The sequence below is a fragment of the Oncorhynchus kisutch genome, unplaced genomic scaffold (assembly GCF_002021735.2).
Source record: "Oncorhynchus kisutch isolate 150728-3 unplaced genomic scaffold, Okis_V2 scaffold3992, whole genome shotgun sequence".
Lineage (NCBI taxonomy): Eukaryota > Metazoa > Chordata > Actinopteri > Salmoniformes > Salmonidae > Oncorhynchus > Oncorhynchus kisutch.
Genome location: NW_022265937.1, coordinates 89213 through 106531, shown reverse-complemented (window position 1 = coordinate 106531; position 17319 = coordinate 89213). Strand labels below are relative to the sequence as shown.

General features: G+C 43.2%; 1 protein-coding gene across 2 annotated transcripts; it reads right to left on the bottom strand.

Annotated features, from left to right (window-relative positions):
• Positions 1-1206: 1206 nt before the first annotated feature.
• LOC109883574 (gastrula zinc finger protein XlCGF26.1-like) lies at positions 1207-5326 on the bottom strand. 2 transcript variants are annotated; one of them, XM_020475605.2, is made up of 3 exons: positions 5292-5326; positions 4194-4746; positions 1207-3642 (listed from the first exon to the last, which is right to left on the bottom strand). In XM_020475605.2, exons 1-3 carry the CDS (start codon positions 5309-5311, stop codon positions 2164-2166), a joined length of 2052 nt encoding a protein of 683 aa, XP_020331194.2. In that variant the 5' UTR covers positions 5312-5326; the 3' UTR covers positions 1207-2163. The 2 variants fall into 2 exon arrangements, with proteins under 2 accessions (XP_020331194.2, XP_020331193.1); XM_020475604.2 differs by having other exon boundaries at positions 5225-5303.
• Positions 5327-17319: the final 11993 nt, after the last annotated feature.

Here is a 17319-nt window from a genome sequence, read left to right as displayed (position 1 = left end):
AATTGCTGGTACAATTGCTTCTACACCTGCATTGCTTGCTGTTTGGTGTTTTAGGCTGGGTTTCTGTACAGCACATTGAGATATCAGCTGATGTACGAAGGGCTATATAAATAAATTTGATTTGATTTGATGGTAGCCCCAGCAACGGTCTGGCTAGAGAGTCAATGACGAAGACAGGCTGGATGGCACTTGCACACTTGTCTTTACTCTCCAGTTTAATCACCAAGTGCCCTACCACTGGTAAAATCGTATTACTGGGCCCGTACAGTTTTTTGTTTGTAGAGAGCAAAGGGCCATCTCTGCTATAGCTATACAGCCTAGTTGGGATAGCTGTCACTGCTGCCCCAGTGAATTTGAGAGTCGCAAACCCCTGAAATCGCGTCAGCACAAGCCACTGGCCTGTCCGTGTTTGCGCCAGAGGCCGTTGAATTTGAGAGTCGCAAACCCTGAAATCCCGCCAGCTTCTTCCTCTTGCAACATGTTGCTTAGCAGTAACTTAGTCCTTGCTCGTTAGCTAGCAAAATATATGATTTACTTGGGACGTCCTTCACGTTTATGTGAATTTTAAAACCACTTCTGACACCATGTAGTATTATTTAAAATAAGGACGCACGACAACGAAGTTCTAGCTCCAGCATGTTTACTAACCTAAACCTCGCATGTCATACATAGGTACGGATACCCCCAAGGGACATCCTACTACAGCTTGAACCCTAGGTTATGCTTGAACCCTAGGTTATGCTTGAACCCTAGGTTATGCCAGGACCCTAGGTTATGCTTGAACCCTAGGTTATGCCAGGACCCTAGGTTATGCTTGAACCCTAGGTTATGCTAGGACCCTAGATTATGCTTGACCCCTAGGGTATGCTAGGACCCTAGGTTATGCTAGGACCCTAGATTATGCTTGACCCCTAGGGTATGCTAGGACCCTAGATTATGCTTGACCCCTAGGTTATGCCAGGACCCTAGGTTATGCTTAGACCCTAGGTTATGCTTGAACCCTAGGTTATGCTTGAACCCTAGGTTATGCTTGAACCCTAGGTTATGCCAGGACCCTAGGTTATGCTTGAACCCTAGGTTATGCTTGAACCCTAGGTTATGCCAGAACCCTAGGTTATGCTTGAACCCTAGGTTATGCTTGAACCCTAGGTTATGCCAGGACCCTAGGTTATGCTTGAACCCTAGGTTATGCTAGGACCCTAGATTATGCTTGACCCCTAGGGTATGCTAGGACCCTAGGTTATGCTAGCACCCTAGATTATGCTTGACCCTTAGGTTATGCTAGGACCCTAGGTTATGCCAGGAATCTAGATTATACTAGGACCCTAGGTTATACTAGGACCCTAGGTTATGCATAAACATTCTTACTCAAAAATCTACTCCAACAACACATTGCTGTCACCATTTTTATTAACTCTAGTTGGGGTTCAGCAATAAATTCAAATGGACAACATATCTAAACATCCCCAGTTATTACAAAAACTCCCGGGCTAAAATGTGAACTCAACGTGAACGGGGAGCCGAGCAGAATCATTTCAGTTTGAGACAGAAAAAAAGATTAGTTGTTAGACATACAAGATACTAGCCTGGGTAGCAGTCTAGTTGTGCTTTACAGTCCACACAGTATCCATTTTTCTCATTCTAATATGCCAAACATGGCATGGAGAGTGGAATGTTAGCACAAAACAGGTCTGGATGTCAGGCTAACAGGATACCCAAATTTGTCATTTAAAATGAACTGGTCATGGTTGGTAAGATTGCTGACAAGTCTTTTAAAACCAGAGATCAAGAAGACACCTGATCCAATGCCTTCCGATGGCCCCTAATGAGAGGAAGTCGGCAATACAAAGTTGTATTTACAGCTGTTTGTCTCTGGTAACTTCAGTCCCCTGGTCCCAAATCCCTCCCTAGAACTGCCAACATGGTGAAGGCCAAAGGGACAGGGTGGGTAAGTATTAGGGATGGACTGATTGTGTGGTACGTAGCGAAGGGACAGGGTGGGTAAGTGTTAGGGATGGACTGATTGTGTGGTACGTAGCGAAGGGACAGGGTGGGTAAGTATTAGGGATGGACTGATTGTGTGGTACGTAGCGATTCCCGACAGAGACGGGCTGGATTTGTGTCTCCTGATGTTTCTTCATACTGCTCAACTGGGCCAAGGCTTTATCTTACAGTGTGATTATGGCTGTGTGTCTCCTGATGTTTCTTCAGACTGGTCAACTGGGCGAAGGCTTTATCACACATGCGGCACTGGAACGGTTTCTCTCCTGTGTGGGTACGCCGGTGGTTTTTCAGGACGTTACCGTCAGCAAACCTCCTGCCGCAGTCAGGGCATTGGTACGGTTTCTCTCCAGTGTGGATTCGCATGTGGCTATTGCAGTGGCCCTTCCTTGTGAATCTCTTGTCACAGTAAGTACAGCAGTAAGGTTTCTCACCCGCATGAATCCGGAGATGAAGTTTTAAACTCCCTGCCAGAGAGAAACTCTTCCCACACTGAGGGCAAAGGTAAGGCCTCTCTCCAGTGTGTTTCCTCTGATGAACAAGTAAGTTACCTTTATTGGAAAAGGTCTTGTCGCACTGGGAGCAGTGGACCCGGCTAGGGTGGGTCCGTACATGATCCTTTAGAAGAGCCTTGGTAGAGAACACCTCCCCGCAGTGGGGGCATGGAAGAGGGTCTTGGTGTCTGTGGATGGGACCCAGTGTCTCCCCCTTGTGGTTCTCCTGGTGATGCCGTTGTAACGTTTTTGTATGACGGAACTTCATCCCGCACACCGAGCAGTGGTAAGGTTTCTCCTCTGTGTGAGTTCTGATGTGTTTCTTTAAATTTCCACGATCACTGTAACTGTTTCCACACTGAGGGCAGGAGTACGGTTTCTCCTCAGAATGAATTCTCAGGTGTCTTTTAAGACTAGCGGCCACAGGGAATCCCCTTCCACATTCTAAGCACACGTGTGGATTCTTCAGAGGATCAGTTGGCGGGTGTCTTGTTTTTATGTGCGATTCCAATCTTGCTGCAGTTATGAAGCTCTTCTTACATTGACCACAGCGGTGAGGGTGATCTGTGTGAAAAACCTCTCGGTGATATTCAAGGCTTTGTTTTCCAATGAATTGCTTCCCACAATCAGAGCAGAGGTAAGGTTTCACTTTGGGGTTCCCTGTGTGTTGTTTAACAGCATGGGACCTCATGTGTTTCTTTAAGTTTCCAGAATCATTGTAGTCTTTCCCACAACGAGGACAAACAAACGGCTTCTCCCCAGTATGAGTTCTCTGGTGTCTCTTAAGATTGCCGGCCTGCGTGAATCTCTTTCCGCATTCAGAGCACATGTAAGGTTTCTCTCCAGACAGACACAGTAAATGTGTTTTCAGATTGGTAGCTGTGACAAAATTCTTCCCACAGTGATCACAGATATGGGAGCCAGGCCTGTCTCCTGAGAGGGTTTTGTGTTGTTCAGCATGAGACCAGCTGTGGGGTTTCTCTCCCGTCTGTGTTGTCTTGTGTATTATATGGCTACTCTGCCCCGGTGTCTTCCTGCAGTCGTCGAGCCGTACAGACACCCTCTTCAGACCGCACAATAAGGCCCTGTGGGTAGAGGCATGACCTGGAGACTCTGGGAGAGGGGAGAGGGGTGGTGGAGGCTTGTCCTGGAAATCATTAAAATAGAGAATCAGGGTGAGAAACACTCTCGTACTTGTCAAGGAATTGTGAAGTCTCAAAATGTAGCCTACTGATTAAGAGCATTGGACAAATAACCGAAAGGTTGCTGGTTTAAATCCTCAAGCCGACAAAGTGAAAAATCTGTCAAAGTGCCCTTAAGCAAGGCACTTAACCCAAATTGCTCATGTTAGGGCGGCGCACAATTGGCCCAGCGCCGTCCGGGTTAGGGTTTGGCCGTCACTGCAAATAAGAATTTGCTCTTAACTGACTTGCCTAGTTAAATAAATGTAAGTCTCTCTGGATAAGAGTGTCTGCTAAGTGACTAAAATGTTTATTTTTATTTTTTAAAGGTGATCTCAAAGGTCTTTCCTTGATTCCCATCATCTTTGATTACTTGGTCTTCTTAAAATACATTGGAGGATAAAAGTCCCAAGAGGAGGAACCTCAGATATTCTCCTTCAATGCATTTATAGGAAGTCAAGGAATCAAGGGGAAGACTGTTGAGAAAAAAAACACTTTCTGCCTGGGAAATACTCACGTAACTGTGGCTCTCTGGAGCTGACTCCGCCTCCAGTCCATTGCTAAGCAACCCAGCTCCTCCCTCTTCATTCCAATCTTCATCGCAGTCGACAGCATCATCATCACATTGGCTGGGATGCAAGGGTTCCGCTGTCAGTCCGTTGCTCGGCAACCAATCCCTGTCCCCCTTGTTGTGTTCTTCATTGCGGTCTACATCCTCCGATTGGCTGGGACTCATGAGTGCACTGCTACCCTCCTCCTGTGTCCTCCTGATGTCCTCTTTCAGTTGGACTAACCAAGACATTCCCTGCTCCTCTGATTTCATTGACTCCGTATTGTCCCACATTTCCTCCATGACTTTACGCCTTAATAAGCGATGATTCATCCCTTTAATTTCAGGGCCATCCATTCCACAACGTTCACACATGTAGCGTAAATTGTCCTCAGTTAAATTCCATAAACTCTTTTCGATTTCATCCATCAATGTTTCCTTCTCTGAACTGAGTGGATTCATATTGTCCTTCTCGTGCGGCAACAACGACAATGCAGTCAATGGCAGGACTTTAGAGAACCTGTAAAAAAAGATTTATACATCAAAACACTCATCTGTAATTTCATGTCATTATTAACTGATATTTAAACCATATAACCAGCCGTTTTGAGATCAGCCTGGAACGTGGCCATTGCTCTGTTAGCATGAGTTAGCTGGCTAGCTAGTTACATAGCTATTCTATTCATGTAGTGTAGGGGACCCAAATCAATCCCAACATTGGAGCAAATCAGTCGGGACGTAACTAGCAAGCATAATAAACCCAATAGCTGTTATAGCGTGGACTGTAAGATTGGGTTTATTTTACAGTCCACGCTACAACAGCTATAGCTAGATAGCTAGCGGTGTACAAGGCAGCTAACGTTAGCGGAGCTAGCTAGATCAGCGTGGGCTAACTTAGCTAGCTATCCATGTGGACCTAGCTAGCTAACGACTACATGGTTCTGGCTATGCCTATCGACAAAGTGAATATAATTTCGCTATATACGCATACAAAATACCTGATTACTCTAAATATAGTTTATTATATCGTCTGTGACTTTCCTTCCGATGTGTTCTGATGTATACCTTTTGACCTCCGGGAGCATGTCGATGGCGTCATTTCCGTTATGGTAATAAGAAATCCTTCTAAATAAAAGCCCTTATTTCAAGACTTGACATTTCTTCAAACCTTCACACCCACTCCATCCCTTCTCTCTCTTCCGGTGAATGATAGGATAAGTTGTGCCAGACAGTAGAAGCTATTTCCTCATTAAACGACCGAACCATGTTATCAACAATCACCTGTTTATTAGGTGGACATGATATAGATAACACAAGGCATCATGTACCTAGGACCAGGGGTGAAATTCAATTTGTTACCGGTAAGAGTCCTACCATGTTTTTTTTAACTTGTCTATTCATAAAATGACATATAGATGCATAGATTACACATAGTGACATGTTTTTAGAAATGTGTTCAAATTTATTGAAAACTAAAATACTGAAATATTTTGTTTACATAAGTATTCATACCCCTGTGTCAATACTTTGTAGTAGCACCTGTCTGGGTACGTCTCTAAGAGCGTTCCACACCTGTCTGGGTATGTCTCTAAGAGCGTTCCACACCTGTCTGGGTATGTCTCTAAGAGCATTCCACACCTGTCTGGGTATGTCTCTAAGAGCGATCCACACCTGGATTGTGCAACATTTGCCCATTATTCTTTTCAAAATTCTTGAAAATCTGTCAAATTGGTTGTTGATCATTGCAAGAAAACCATTTTCAGGTCTTGCCATAGATATTCATATACATTTAAGTCAAAATTATAGCTCAGCCACTCAGGAACATTCACTGTCTTCTTGGTAAGCAACTACAGTGTAGATTTGGCCTTGTGTTTTAGGTTATTGTCCTGCTGAAAGGTGTATTCATCTCTCAGTGTCTGGTGAAAAGCAGACTGAACCAGGTTTTCCTCTAGGATTTCGCCTGTGCTTGGCTCCATTCTAAAACTCCAGTCCTTATCGATTACAAGCATACCCATAACATGATGCAGCCACCACTGTGCTTGAAAATATGGAGAGTGGTACTCATTAATGTGTTGTATTGGATTTTCCCCCAAACATAGCAGTTTGTATTCAGGACCAAAGGTTCATACAGTGCCCTCCACTAATATTGACACCCTTGGTAAATATGAGAAAAAAACGGGCTGTGAAAAAACATTTATTGGCTGTTTATCCTCTTGGTCTTTCATTCAAACATTCACAAAAATCGAACCTTTAATTGAAGTAAAATGATTGGAGAAAAAAAACGTGAAATAAATTAATTATATATTTTTCTCTAAAATATGTGTGCCACAATTATTGGCACCCCTAGAAATTCTTATGAGTAAAATGTAACTGACGTATGTTCCCATTCATATGCTACATTTAAGTTCACCTGGGTGATTAGGAACACTTAAGAGGTAAGCTTCCTGTTTCACTGGGGTATAAATATGAGGTGACACAGAGGCCAAGTTCCCATAGTCAACCATCACCATGGGAAAGACCTGAGAATCCAGTAATGATGTGCGACAAAAGGTTGTCGAGCTGCACAAATCAGGAAATGGCTATAAGAAAATAGCTCAACGGTTGAAAATGCCCATTTCCACTATCAGGGCGATAATTAAGAAGTTTAAAGCAACTGAAAATGTTAACAAATCGGCCTGGAAGAGGACGTGTTTCTATATTGACCCCACGCACCGTGAGGAGGATGGTTTGAGTGGCCCAAAAATGTCCAAGGATCACAGCTGAAGAAATGTAGATGTTAGTTGGGTCTTGGGGTCAGAAAGTCTCCAAAACTACGATCCGACGCCACCTACTGTACATAACCACAAGATGTTTGGGAGGGTTGCCATGAAACCACAAACAACAAACAGCTGTCATCAAACAACAAACTCAAGCGCCTACAGTTGACCAAACGTTACTGGAACTTTCAGTGGGACTGGGTTCTATGGTTCTATACCAGGTTCTAGAGCTTTTAGGAAACAATCACCAGAGGTGGGCTTGGCGTAGACAGAAAGATTTCCATGCAGAAAGTACCTCAACCCCACTGTGAAGTCTGGTGGTGGCTCTTTGATGTTCTGGGCTTGTCCAGGACTAATTGTTAGGATACATGGTATCATGGACTCCCTCATGTACCAGCAGATATTAAATCAAAACTTGACTGCCTCTGCTAGGAAGCTTAAACTGGGCCGTGGTTGGATCTTCCAGCAGGACAATGATCCAAAGCACAACTTAGTGGAGGGCACTGGAGCTTTTCCAAATGTTTCCATCCTCAGTTTTCTCCTATCACAAAGCTGTCGTCAAGGCAAAGGGTGGCTTCTTTGAAGAATCTAAAATCTATTTAGATTTGTTTTACATTTTTTTGGTTACTACATGATTCCATGTGTTATTTCATAGTTGTGATGTCTTCACTATTTTTCTACAATGTAGAAAATAGTACAAATAAAGAAAAAACCCTTGAATGAGTAGGTGTTCTAAACCCTTGAATGAGTAGGTGTTCTAAACCCTTGAATGAGTAGGTGTTCTAAACCCTTGAATGAGTGGGTGTTCTAAACCCTTGAATGAGTAGGTGTTCTAAAGCCTTGAATGAGTAGGTGTTCTAAACCCTTGAATGAGTAGGTGTTCTAAACCCTTGAATGAGTAGGTGTTCTAAAACCTTGAATGAGTAGGTGTTCTAAACCCTTGAATGAGTAGGTGTTCTAAAACCCTTGAATGAGTAGGTGTTCTAAACCCTTGAATGAGTAGGTGTTCTAAACCCTTGAATGAGTAGGTGTTCTAAAACCTTGAATGAGTAGGTGTTCTAAACCCTTGAATGAGTAGGTGTTCTAAACCCTTGAATGAGTAGGTGTTCTAAACCCTTGAATGAGTAGGTGTTCTAAAACCCTTGAATGAGTAGGTGTTCTAAAACCCTTGAATGAGTAGGTGTTCTAAAACCCTTGAATGAGTAGGTGTTCTAAAACCCTTGAATGAGTAGGTGTTCTAAACCCTTGAATGAGTAGGTGTTCTAAACCCTTGAATGAGTAGGTGTTCTAAAACCTTGAATGAGTAGGTGTTCTAAACCCTTGAATGAGTAGGTGTTCTAAACCCTTGAATGAGTAGGTGTTCTAAACCCTTGAATGAGTAGGTGTTCTAAACCCTTGAATGAGTAGGTGTTCTAAACCCTTGAATGAGTAGGTGTTCTAAACCCTTGAATGAGTAGGTGTTCTAAACCCTTGAATGAGTAGGTGTTCTAAACCCTTGAATGAGTAGGTGTTCTAAACCCTTGAATGAGTAGGTGTTCTAAACCCTTGAATGAGTAGGTGTTCTAAACCCTTGAATGAGTAGGTGTTCTAAACCCCTTGAATGAGTAGGTGTTCTAAAACTTTTGTCTGGTACTGTATGTACACCATATACACACACTACACTCCCACACAAAACCCTCCCACATTCACAAACACAAACACTACATAGGCACGCTGCTGTTCCTTAATTTACTCGTATGCAGCCAGCAGCATACCACCCTGCATACCACTGCTGGCTTGCTTCTGAAGCCAAGCAGGGTAGGTCCTGGTCAGTTCCTGGATGGGAGACCAGATGCTGCTGGAAGTGGTGTTGGAGGGCCAGTATGAGGCACTCTTTCCTCTGGTCTAAACAATATCCCAGGACACTGCCCTGTGTAGGGTGATGTCTTTTGGATGGGACGTTAAACGGGTGTCCTGACTGTCTGAGGTCATTAAAGATCCTATGGCAATTATTGCAAGAGTAGGGGTGTTAACCCTGGTGTCCTGGCTAAATTCCCAATCTGGTCCTCAAACCATCACGGCCTGTAATTTAGGTACACTACACTATGACAGACAAAATGAGAGAAAAAAAAATCCCCAAAATCAAATTGTATGATTTTTAATGAATTTATTTGCAAATTACGGTGGAAAATAAGTATTTGGTCAATAACAAAAGTTTATCTCAATACTTTGTTATATACCCTTTGTTGGCAATGACAGAGGTCAAATGTTTTCTGTAAGTCTTCACAAGGTTTCCACACACTGTTGCTGGTATTTTGGCCCATTCCTCCATGCAGATCAACTCTAGAGCAGTGATGTTTTGGGGCTGTTGCTGGGAAACACAGACTTTCAACTCCCTCCAAAGATTTTCTATGGGGTTGAGATCTGGAGACTGGCTAGGCCACTCCAGGACCTTGAAATGCTTCTTACGAAGCCACTCCTTCGTTGCCCGGGCGGTGTGTTTGGGATCATTGTCATGCCGAAAGACCCAGCCACGTTTCATCTTCAATAACCTTGCTGATGGAAGGAGGTTTTCACTCAAAATTTCACGATACATGGCCCCATTCATTCTTTCCTTTACACGGATCAGTCGTCCTGGTCCCTTTGCAGAAAAACAGCCCCAAAGCATGATGTTTCCACCCCCATGCTTCACAGTAGGTATGGTGTTCTTTGGATGCAACTCAGCATTCTTTGTCCTCCAAACACAACGAGTTGAGTTTTTACCAAAAAGTTATATTTTGGTTTCATCTGACCATATGACATTCTCCCAATCTTCTTCTGGATCATCCAAATGCTCTCTAGCAAACTTCAGACGGGCCTGGACATGTACTAGCTTAAGCCGGGGGACACGTCTGGCACTGCAGGATTTGAGTCCCTGGCGGCGTAGTGTGTTACTGATGGTAGGCTTTGTTACTTTGGTCCCAGCTCTCTGCAGGTAATTTACTAGGTCCCCCCGTGTGGTTCTGGGATTTTTGCTCACCGTTCTTGTGATCATTTTGACCCCACGGGGTGAGATCTTGCCTGGAGCCCCAGATCAAGGGAGATTATCAGTGGTCTTGTATGTCTTCCATTTCCTAATAATTGCTCCCACAGTTGATTTCTTCAAACCAAGCTGCTTACCTATTGCAGATTCAGTCTTCCCAGCCTGGTGTAGGTCTCATATTTTTAAGTGGGAGAACTTGCACAATTGGTGGCTGACTAAATACTTTTTTGCCCCACTGTATCTACCAAGTACCTCTGCACATTGATCTGGTACTCCCTGTATATTGATCGGGTACTCCCTTTATATAGCTCCACATTGATCTGGTACTCCCTGTATATTGATCGGGTACTCCCTGTATATAGCTCCACATTGATCTGGTACTCCCTGTATATTGATCGGGTACTCCCTGTATATAGCTCCACATTGATCTGGTACTCCCTGTATATTGATCGGGTACTCCCTGTATATAGCTCCACATTGATCTGGTACTCCCTGTATATTGATCGGGTACTCCCTGTATATAGCTCCACATTGATCTGGTACTCCCTGTATATTGATCGGGTACTCCCTGTATATAGCTCCACATTGATCTGGTACTCCCTGTATATTGATCGGGTACTCCCTGTATATAGCTCCACATTGATCTGGTACTCCCTGTATATTGATCTGGTACTCCCTGTATATAGCTCCACATTGATCTAGTACTCCCTGTATATTGATCGGGTACTCCCTGTATATAGCTCCACATTGATCTGGTACTCCCTGTATATTGATCGGGTACTCCCTGTATATAGCTCCACATTGATCTAGTACTCCCTGTATATTGATCTGGTACTCCCTGTATATTGATCGGGTACTCCCTGTATATAGCTCCACATTGATCTGGTACTCCCTGTATATTGATCGGGTACTCCCTGTATATAGCTCCACATTGATCTGGTACTCCCCGTATATTGATCTGGTACTCCCTGTATATTGATCGGGTACTCCCTGTATATAGCTCCACATTGATCTGGTACTCCCTGTATATTGATCGGGTACTCCCTGTATATAGCTCCACATTGATCTGGTACTCCCTGTATATTGATCGGGTACTCCCTGTATATAGCTCCACATTGATCGGGTACTCCCTGTATATTGATCGGGTACTCCCTGTATATAACTCCACATTGATCTAGTACTCCCTGTATATTGATCTGGTACTCCCTGTATATTGATCGGGTACTCCCTGTATATAACTCCACATTGATCTAGTACTCCCTGTATATTGATCTGGTACTCCCTGTATATTGATCGGGTACTCCCTGTATATAACTCCACATTGATCTAGTACTCCCTGAATATTGATCTGGTACTCCCTGTATATTGATCTGGTACTCCCTGTATATTGATCTGGTACTCCCTGTATATTGATCTGGTACTCCCTGTATATAGCTCCACATTGATCTGGTACTCCCTGTATATTGATCGGGTACTCCCTGTATATAGCTCCACATTGATCGGGTACTCCCTGTATATTGATCGGGTACTCCCTGTATATAACTCCACATTGATCTAGTACTCCCTGTATATTGATCTGGTACTCCCTGTATATTGATCGGGTACTCCCTGTATATAACTCCACATTGATCTAGTACTCCCTGTATATTGATCTGGTACTCCCTGTATATTGATCGGGTACTCCCTGTATATAACTCCACATTGATCTAGTACTCCCTGTATATTGATCTGGTACTCCCTGTATATTGATCTGGTACTCCCTGTATATTGATCTGGTACTCCCTGTATATAGCTCCACATTGATCTAGTACTCCCTGTATATAGCTCCACATTGATCTGGTACTCCCTGTATATAGCTCCACATTGATCTAGTACTGCCTGTATATAGCTCCACATTGATCTAGTACTGCCTGTATATAGCTCCACATTGATCTGGTACTGCCTGTATATTGATCTGGTACTGCCTGTATATAGCTCCACATTGATCTAGTACTGCCTGTATATAGCTCCACATTGATCTAGTACTGCCTGTATATAGCTCCACATTGATCTAGTACTGCCTGTATATAGCTCCACATTGATCTGGTACTGCCTGTATATAGCTCCACATTGATCTAGTACTGCCTGTATATACCTCCGCATTGATCTGGTACTGCCTGTATATTGATCTGGTACTGCCTGTATATTGATCTAGTACTGCCTGTATATAGCTCCACATTGATCTAGTACTGCCTGTATATAGCTCCACATTGATCTAGTACTGCCTGTATATACCTCCGCATTGATCTGGTACTGCCTGTATATTGATCTGGTACTGCCTGTATATTGATCTAGTACTGCCTGTATATAGCTCCACATTGATCTGGTACTCCCTGTATATTGATCGGGTACTCCCTGTATATAGCTCCACATTGATCTAGTACTCCCTGTATATTGATCTGGTACTCCCTGTATATTGATCGGGTACTCCCTGTATATAGCTCCACATTGATCTGGTACTCCCTGTATATTGATCGGGTACTCCCTGTATATAGCTCCACATTGATCTGGTACTCCCCGTATATTGATCTGGTACTCCCTGTATATTGATCGGGTACTCCCTGTATATAGCTCCACATTGATCTGGTACTCCCTGTATATTGATCTGGTACTCCCTGTATATAGCTCCACATTGATCTGGTACTCCCTGTATATTGATCGGGTACTCCCTGTATATAGCTCCACATTGATCGGGTACTCCCTGTATATTGATCGGGTACTCCCTGTATATAACTCCACATTGATCTAGTACTGCCTGTATATTGATCGGGTACTCCCTGTATATAGCTCCACATTGATCTGGTACTCCCTGTATATTGATCGGGTACTCCCTGTATATAGCTCCACATTGATCTGGTACTCCCTGTATATTGATCGGGTACTCCCTGTATATAGCTCCACATTGATCGGGTACTCCCTGTATATAACTCCACATTGATCTAGTACTCCCTGTATATTGATCTGGTACTCCCTGTATATTGATCGGGTACTCCCTGTATATAACTCCACATTGATCTAGTACTCCCTGTATATTGATCTGGTACTCCCTGTATATTGATCGGGTACTCCCTGTATATAACTCCACATTGATCTAGTACTCCCTGAATATTGATCTGGTACTCCCTGTATATTGATCTGGTACTCCCTGTATATTGATCTGGTACTCCCTGTATATTGATCTGGTACTCCCTGTATATAGCTCCACATTGATCTGGTACTCCCTGTATATTGATCGGGTACTCCCTGTATATAGCTCCACATTGATCGGGTACTCCCTGTATATTGATCGGGTACTCCCTGTATATAACTCCACATTGATCTAGTACTCCCTGTATATTGATCTGGTACTCCCTGTATATTGATCGGGTACTCCCTGTATATAACTCCACATTGATCTAGTACTCCCTGTATATTGATCTGGTACTCCCTGTATATTGATCGGGTACTCCCTGTATATAACTCCACATTGATCTAGTACTCCCTGTATATTGATCTGGTACTCCCTGTATATAGCTCCACATTGATCTAGTACTCCCTGTATATTGATCTGGTACTCCCTGTATATTGATCGGGTACTCCCTGTATATAGCTCCACATTGATCTAGTACTGCCTGTATATAGCTTCACATTGATCTAGTACTGCCTGTATATAGCTCCACATTGATCTGGTACTCCCCGTATATTGATCTGGTACTCCCTGTATATTGATCGGGTACTCCCTTTATATAGCTCCACATTGATCTGGTACTCCCTGTATATTGATCGGGTACTCCCTGTATATAGCTCCACATTGATCTGGTACTCCCTGTATATTGATCGGGTACTCCCTGTATATAGCTCCACATTGATCTGGTACTCCCTGTATATTGATCGGGTACTCCCTGTATATAGCTCCACATTGATCTGGTACTCCCTGTATATTGATCGGGTACTCCCTGTATATAGCTCCACATTGATCTGGTACTCCCTGTATATTGATCGGGTACTCCCTGTATATAGCTCCACATTGATCTGGTACTCCCTGTATATTGATCGGGTACTCCCTGTATATAGCTCCACATTGATCTGGTACTCCCTGTATATTGATCTGGTACTCCCTGTATATAGCTCCACATTGATCTAGTACTCCCTGTATATTGATCGGGTACTCCCTGTATATAGCTCCACATTGATCTGGTACTCCCTGTATATTGATCGGGTACTCCCTGTATATAGCTCCACATTGATCTAGTACTCCCTGTATATTGATCTGGTACTCCCTGTATATTGATCGGGTACTCCCTGTATATAGCTCCACATTGATCTGGTACTCCCTGTATATTGATCGGGTACTCCCTGTATATAGCTCCACATTGATCTGGTACTCCCCGTATATTGATCTGGTACTCCCTGTATATTGATCGGGTACTCCCTGTATATAGCTCCACATTGATCTGGTACTCCCTGTATATTGATCGGGTACTCCCTGTATATAGCTCCACATTGATCTGGTACTCCCTGTATATTGATCGGGTACTCCCTGTATATAGCTCCACATTGATCGGGTACTCCCTGTATATTGATCGGGTACTCCCTGTATATAACTCCACATTGATCTAGTACTCCCTGTATATTGATCTGGTACTCCCTGTATATTGATCGGGTACTCCCTGTATATAACTCCACATTGATCTAGTACTCCCTGTATATTGATCTGGTACTCCCTGTATATTGATCGGGTACTCCCTGTATATAACTCCACATTGATCTAGTACTCCCTGAATATTGATCTGGTACTCCCTGTATATTGATCTGGTACTCCCTGTATATTGATCTGGTACTCCCTGTATATTGATCTGGTACTCCCTGTATATAGCTCCACATTGATCTGGTACTCCCTGTATATTGATCGGGTACTCCCTGTATATAGCTCCACATTGATCGGGTACTCCCTGTATATTGATCGGGTACTCCCTGTATATAACTCCACATTGATCTAGTACTCCCTGTATATTGATCTGGTACTCCCTGTATATTGATCGGGTACTCCCTGTATATAACTCCACATTGATCTAGTACTCCCTGTATATTGATCTGGTACTCCCTGTATATTGATCGGGTACTCCCTGTATATAACTCCACATTGATCTAGTACTCCCTGTATATTGATCTGGTACTCCCTGTATATTGATCTGGTACTCCCTGTATATTGATCTGGTACTCCCTGTATATAGCTCCACATTGATCTAGTACTCCCTGTATATAGCTCCACATTGATCTGGTACTCCCTGTATATAGCTCCACATTGATCTAGTACTGCCTGTATATAGCTCCACATTGATCTAGTACTGCCTGTATATAGCTCCACATTGATCTGGTACTGCCTGTATATTGATCTGGTACTGCCTGTATATAGCTCCACATTGATCTAGTACTGCCTGTATATAGCTCCACATTGATCTAGTACTGCCTGTATATAGCTCCACATTGATCTAGTACTGCCTGTATATAGCTCCACATTGATCTGGTACTGCCTGTATATAGCTCCACATTGATCTAGTACTGCCTGTATATACCTCCGCATTGATCTGGTACTGCCTGTATATTGATCTGGTACTGCCTGTATATTGATCTAGTACTGCCTGTATATAGCTCCACATTGATCTAGTACTGCCTGTATATAGCTCCACATTGATCTAGTACTGCCTGTATATACCTCCGCATTGATCTGGTACTGCCTGTATATTGATCTGGTACTGCCTGTATATTGATCTAGTACTGCCTGTATATAGCTCCACATTGATCTGGTACTCCCTGTATATTGATCGGGTACTCACTGTATATAGCTCCACATTGATCTAGTACTCCCTGTATATTGATCTGGTACTCCCTGTATATTGATCGGGTACTCCCTGTATATAGCTCCACATTGATCTGGTACTCCCTGTATATTGATCGGGTACTCCCTGTATATAGCTCCACATTGATCTGGTACTCCCCGTATATTGATCTGGTACTCCCTGTATATTGATCGGGTACTCCCTGTATATAGCTCCACATTGATCTGGTACTCCCTGTATATTGATCTGGTACTCCCTGTATATTGATCGGGTACTCCCTGTATATAGCTCCACATTGATCTGGTACTCCCTGTATATTGATCGGGTACTCCCTGTATATAGCTCCACATTGATCGGGTACTCCCTGTATATTGATCGGGTACTCCCTGTATATAACTCCACATTGATCTAGTACTGCCTGTATATTGATCGGGTACTCCCTGTATATAGCTCCACATTGATCTGGTACTCCCTGTATATTGATCGGGTACTCCCTGTATATAGCTCCACATTGATCTGGTACTCCCTGTATATTGATCGGGTACTCCCTGTATATAGCTCCACATTGATCGGGTACTCCCTGTATATTGATCGGGTACTCCCTGTATATAACTCCACATTGATCTAGTACTCCCTGTATATTGATCTGGTACTCCCTGTATATTGATCGGGTACTCCCTGTATATAACTCCACATTGATCTAGTACTCCCTGTATATTGATCTGGTACTCCCTGTATATTGATCGGGTACTCCCTGTATATAACTCCACATTGATCTAGTACTCCCTGAATATTGATCTGGTACTCCCTGTATATTGATCTGGTACTCCCTGTATATTGATCTGGTACTCCCTGTATATTGATCTGGTACTCCCTGTATATAGCTCCACATTGATCTGGTACTCCCTGTATATTGATCGGGTACTCCCTGTATATAGCTCCACATTGATCGGGTACTCCCTGTATATTGATCGGGTACTCCCTGTATATAACTCCACATTGATCTAGTACTCCCTGTATATTGATCTGGTACTCCCTGTATATTGATCGGGTACTCCCTGTATATAACTCCACATTGATCTAGTACTCCCTGTATATTGATCTGGTACTCCCTGTATATTGATCGGGTACTCCCTGTATATAACTCCACATTGATCTAGTACTCCCTGTATATTGATCTGGTACTCCCTGTATATAGCTCCACATTGATCTAGTACTCCCTGTATATTGATCTGGTACTCCCTGTATATTGATCGGGTACTCCCTGTATATAGCTCCACATTGATCTAGTACTGCCTGTATATAGCTTCACATTGATCTAGTACTGCCTGTATATAGCTCCACATTGATCTAGTACTGCCTGTATATAGCTCCACATTGATCTGGTACTGCCTGTATATAGCTCCACATTGATCTGGTACTGCCTGTATATAGTTCCACATTGATCTAGTACTGCCTGTATATAGCTCCACATTGAT

What these genes read in the sequence shown, in the direction of transcription:
- LOC109883574 (XM_020475605.2), bottom strand. Translation starts at nt 5,311, where the DNA reads ATGCTCCCGGAGGTCAAAAG. An exon ending in ATGCTCCCGGAGGTCAAAAG is followed by an intron (nt 4,747 to 5,291) that starts GTATACATCAGA and finishes CTTTTTTTACAG; the next exon opens with GTTCTCTAAAGTCCTGCCAT. An exon ending in CTCCAGAGAGCCACAGTTAC is followed by an intron (nt 3,643 to 4,193) that starts GTGAGTATTTCC and finishes AATGATTTCCAG; the next exon opens with GACAAGCCTCCACCACCCCT.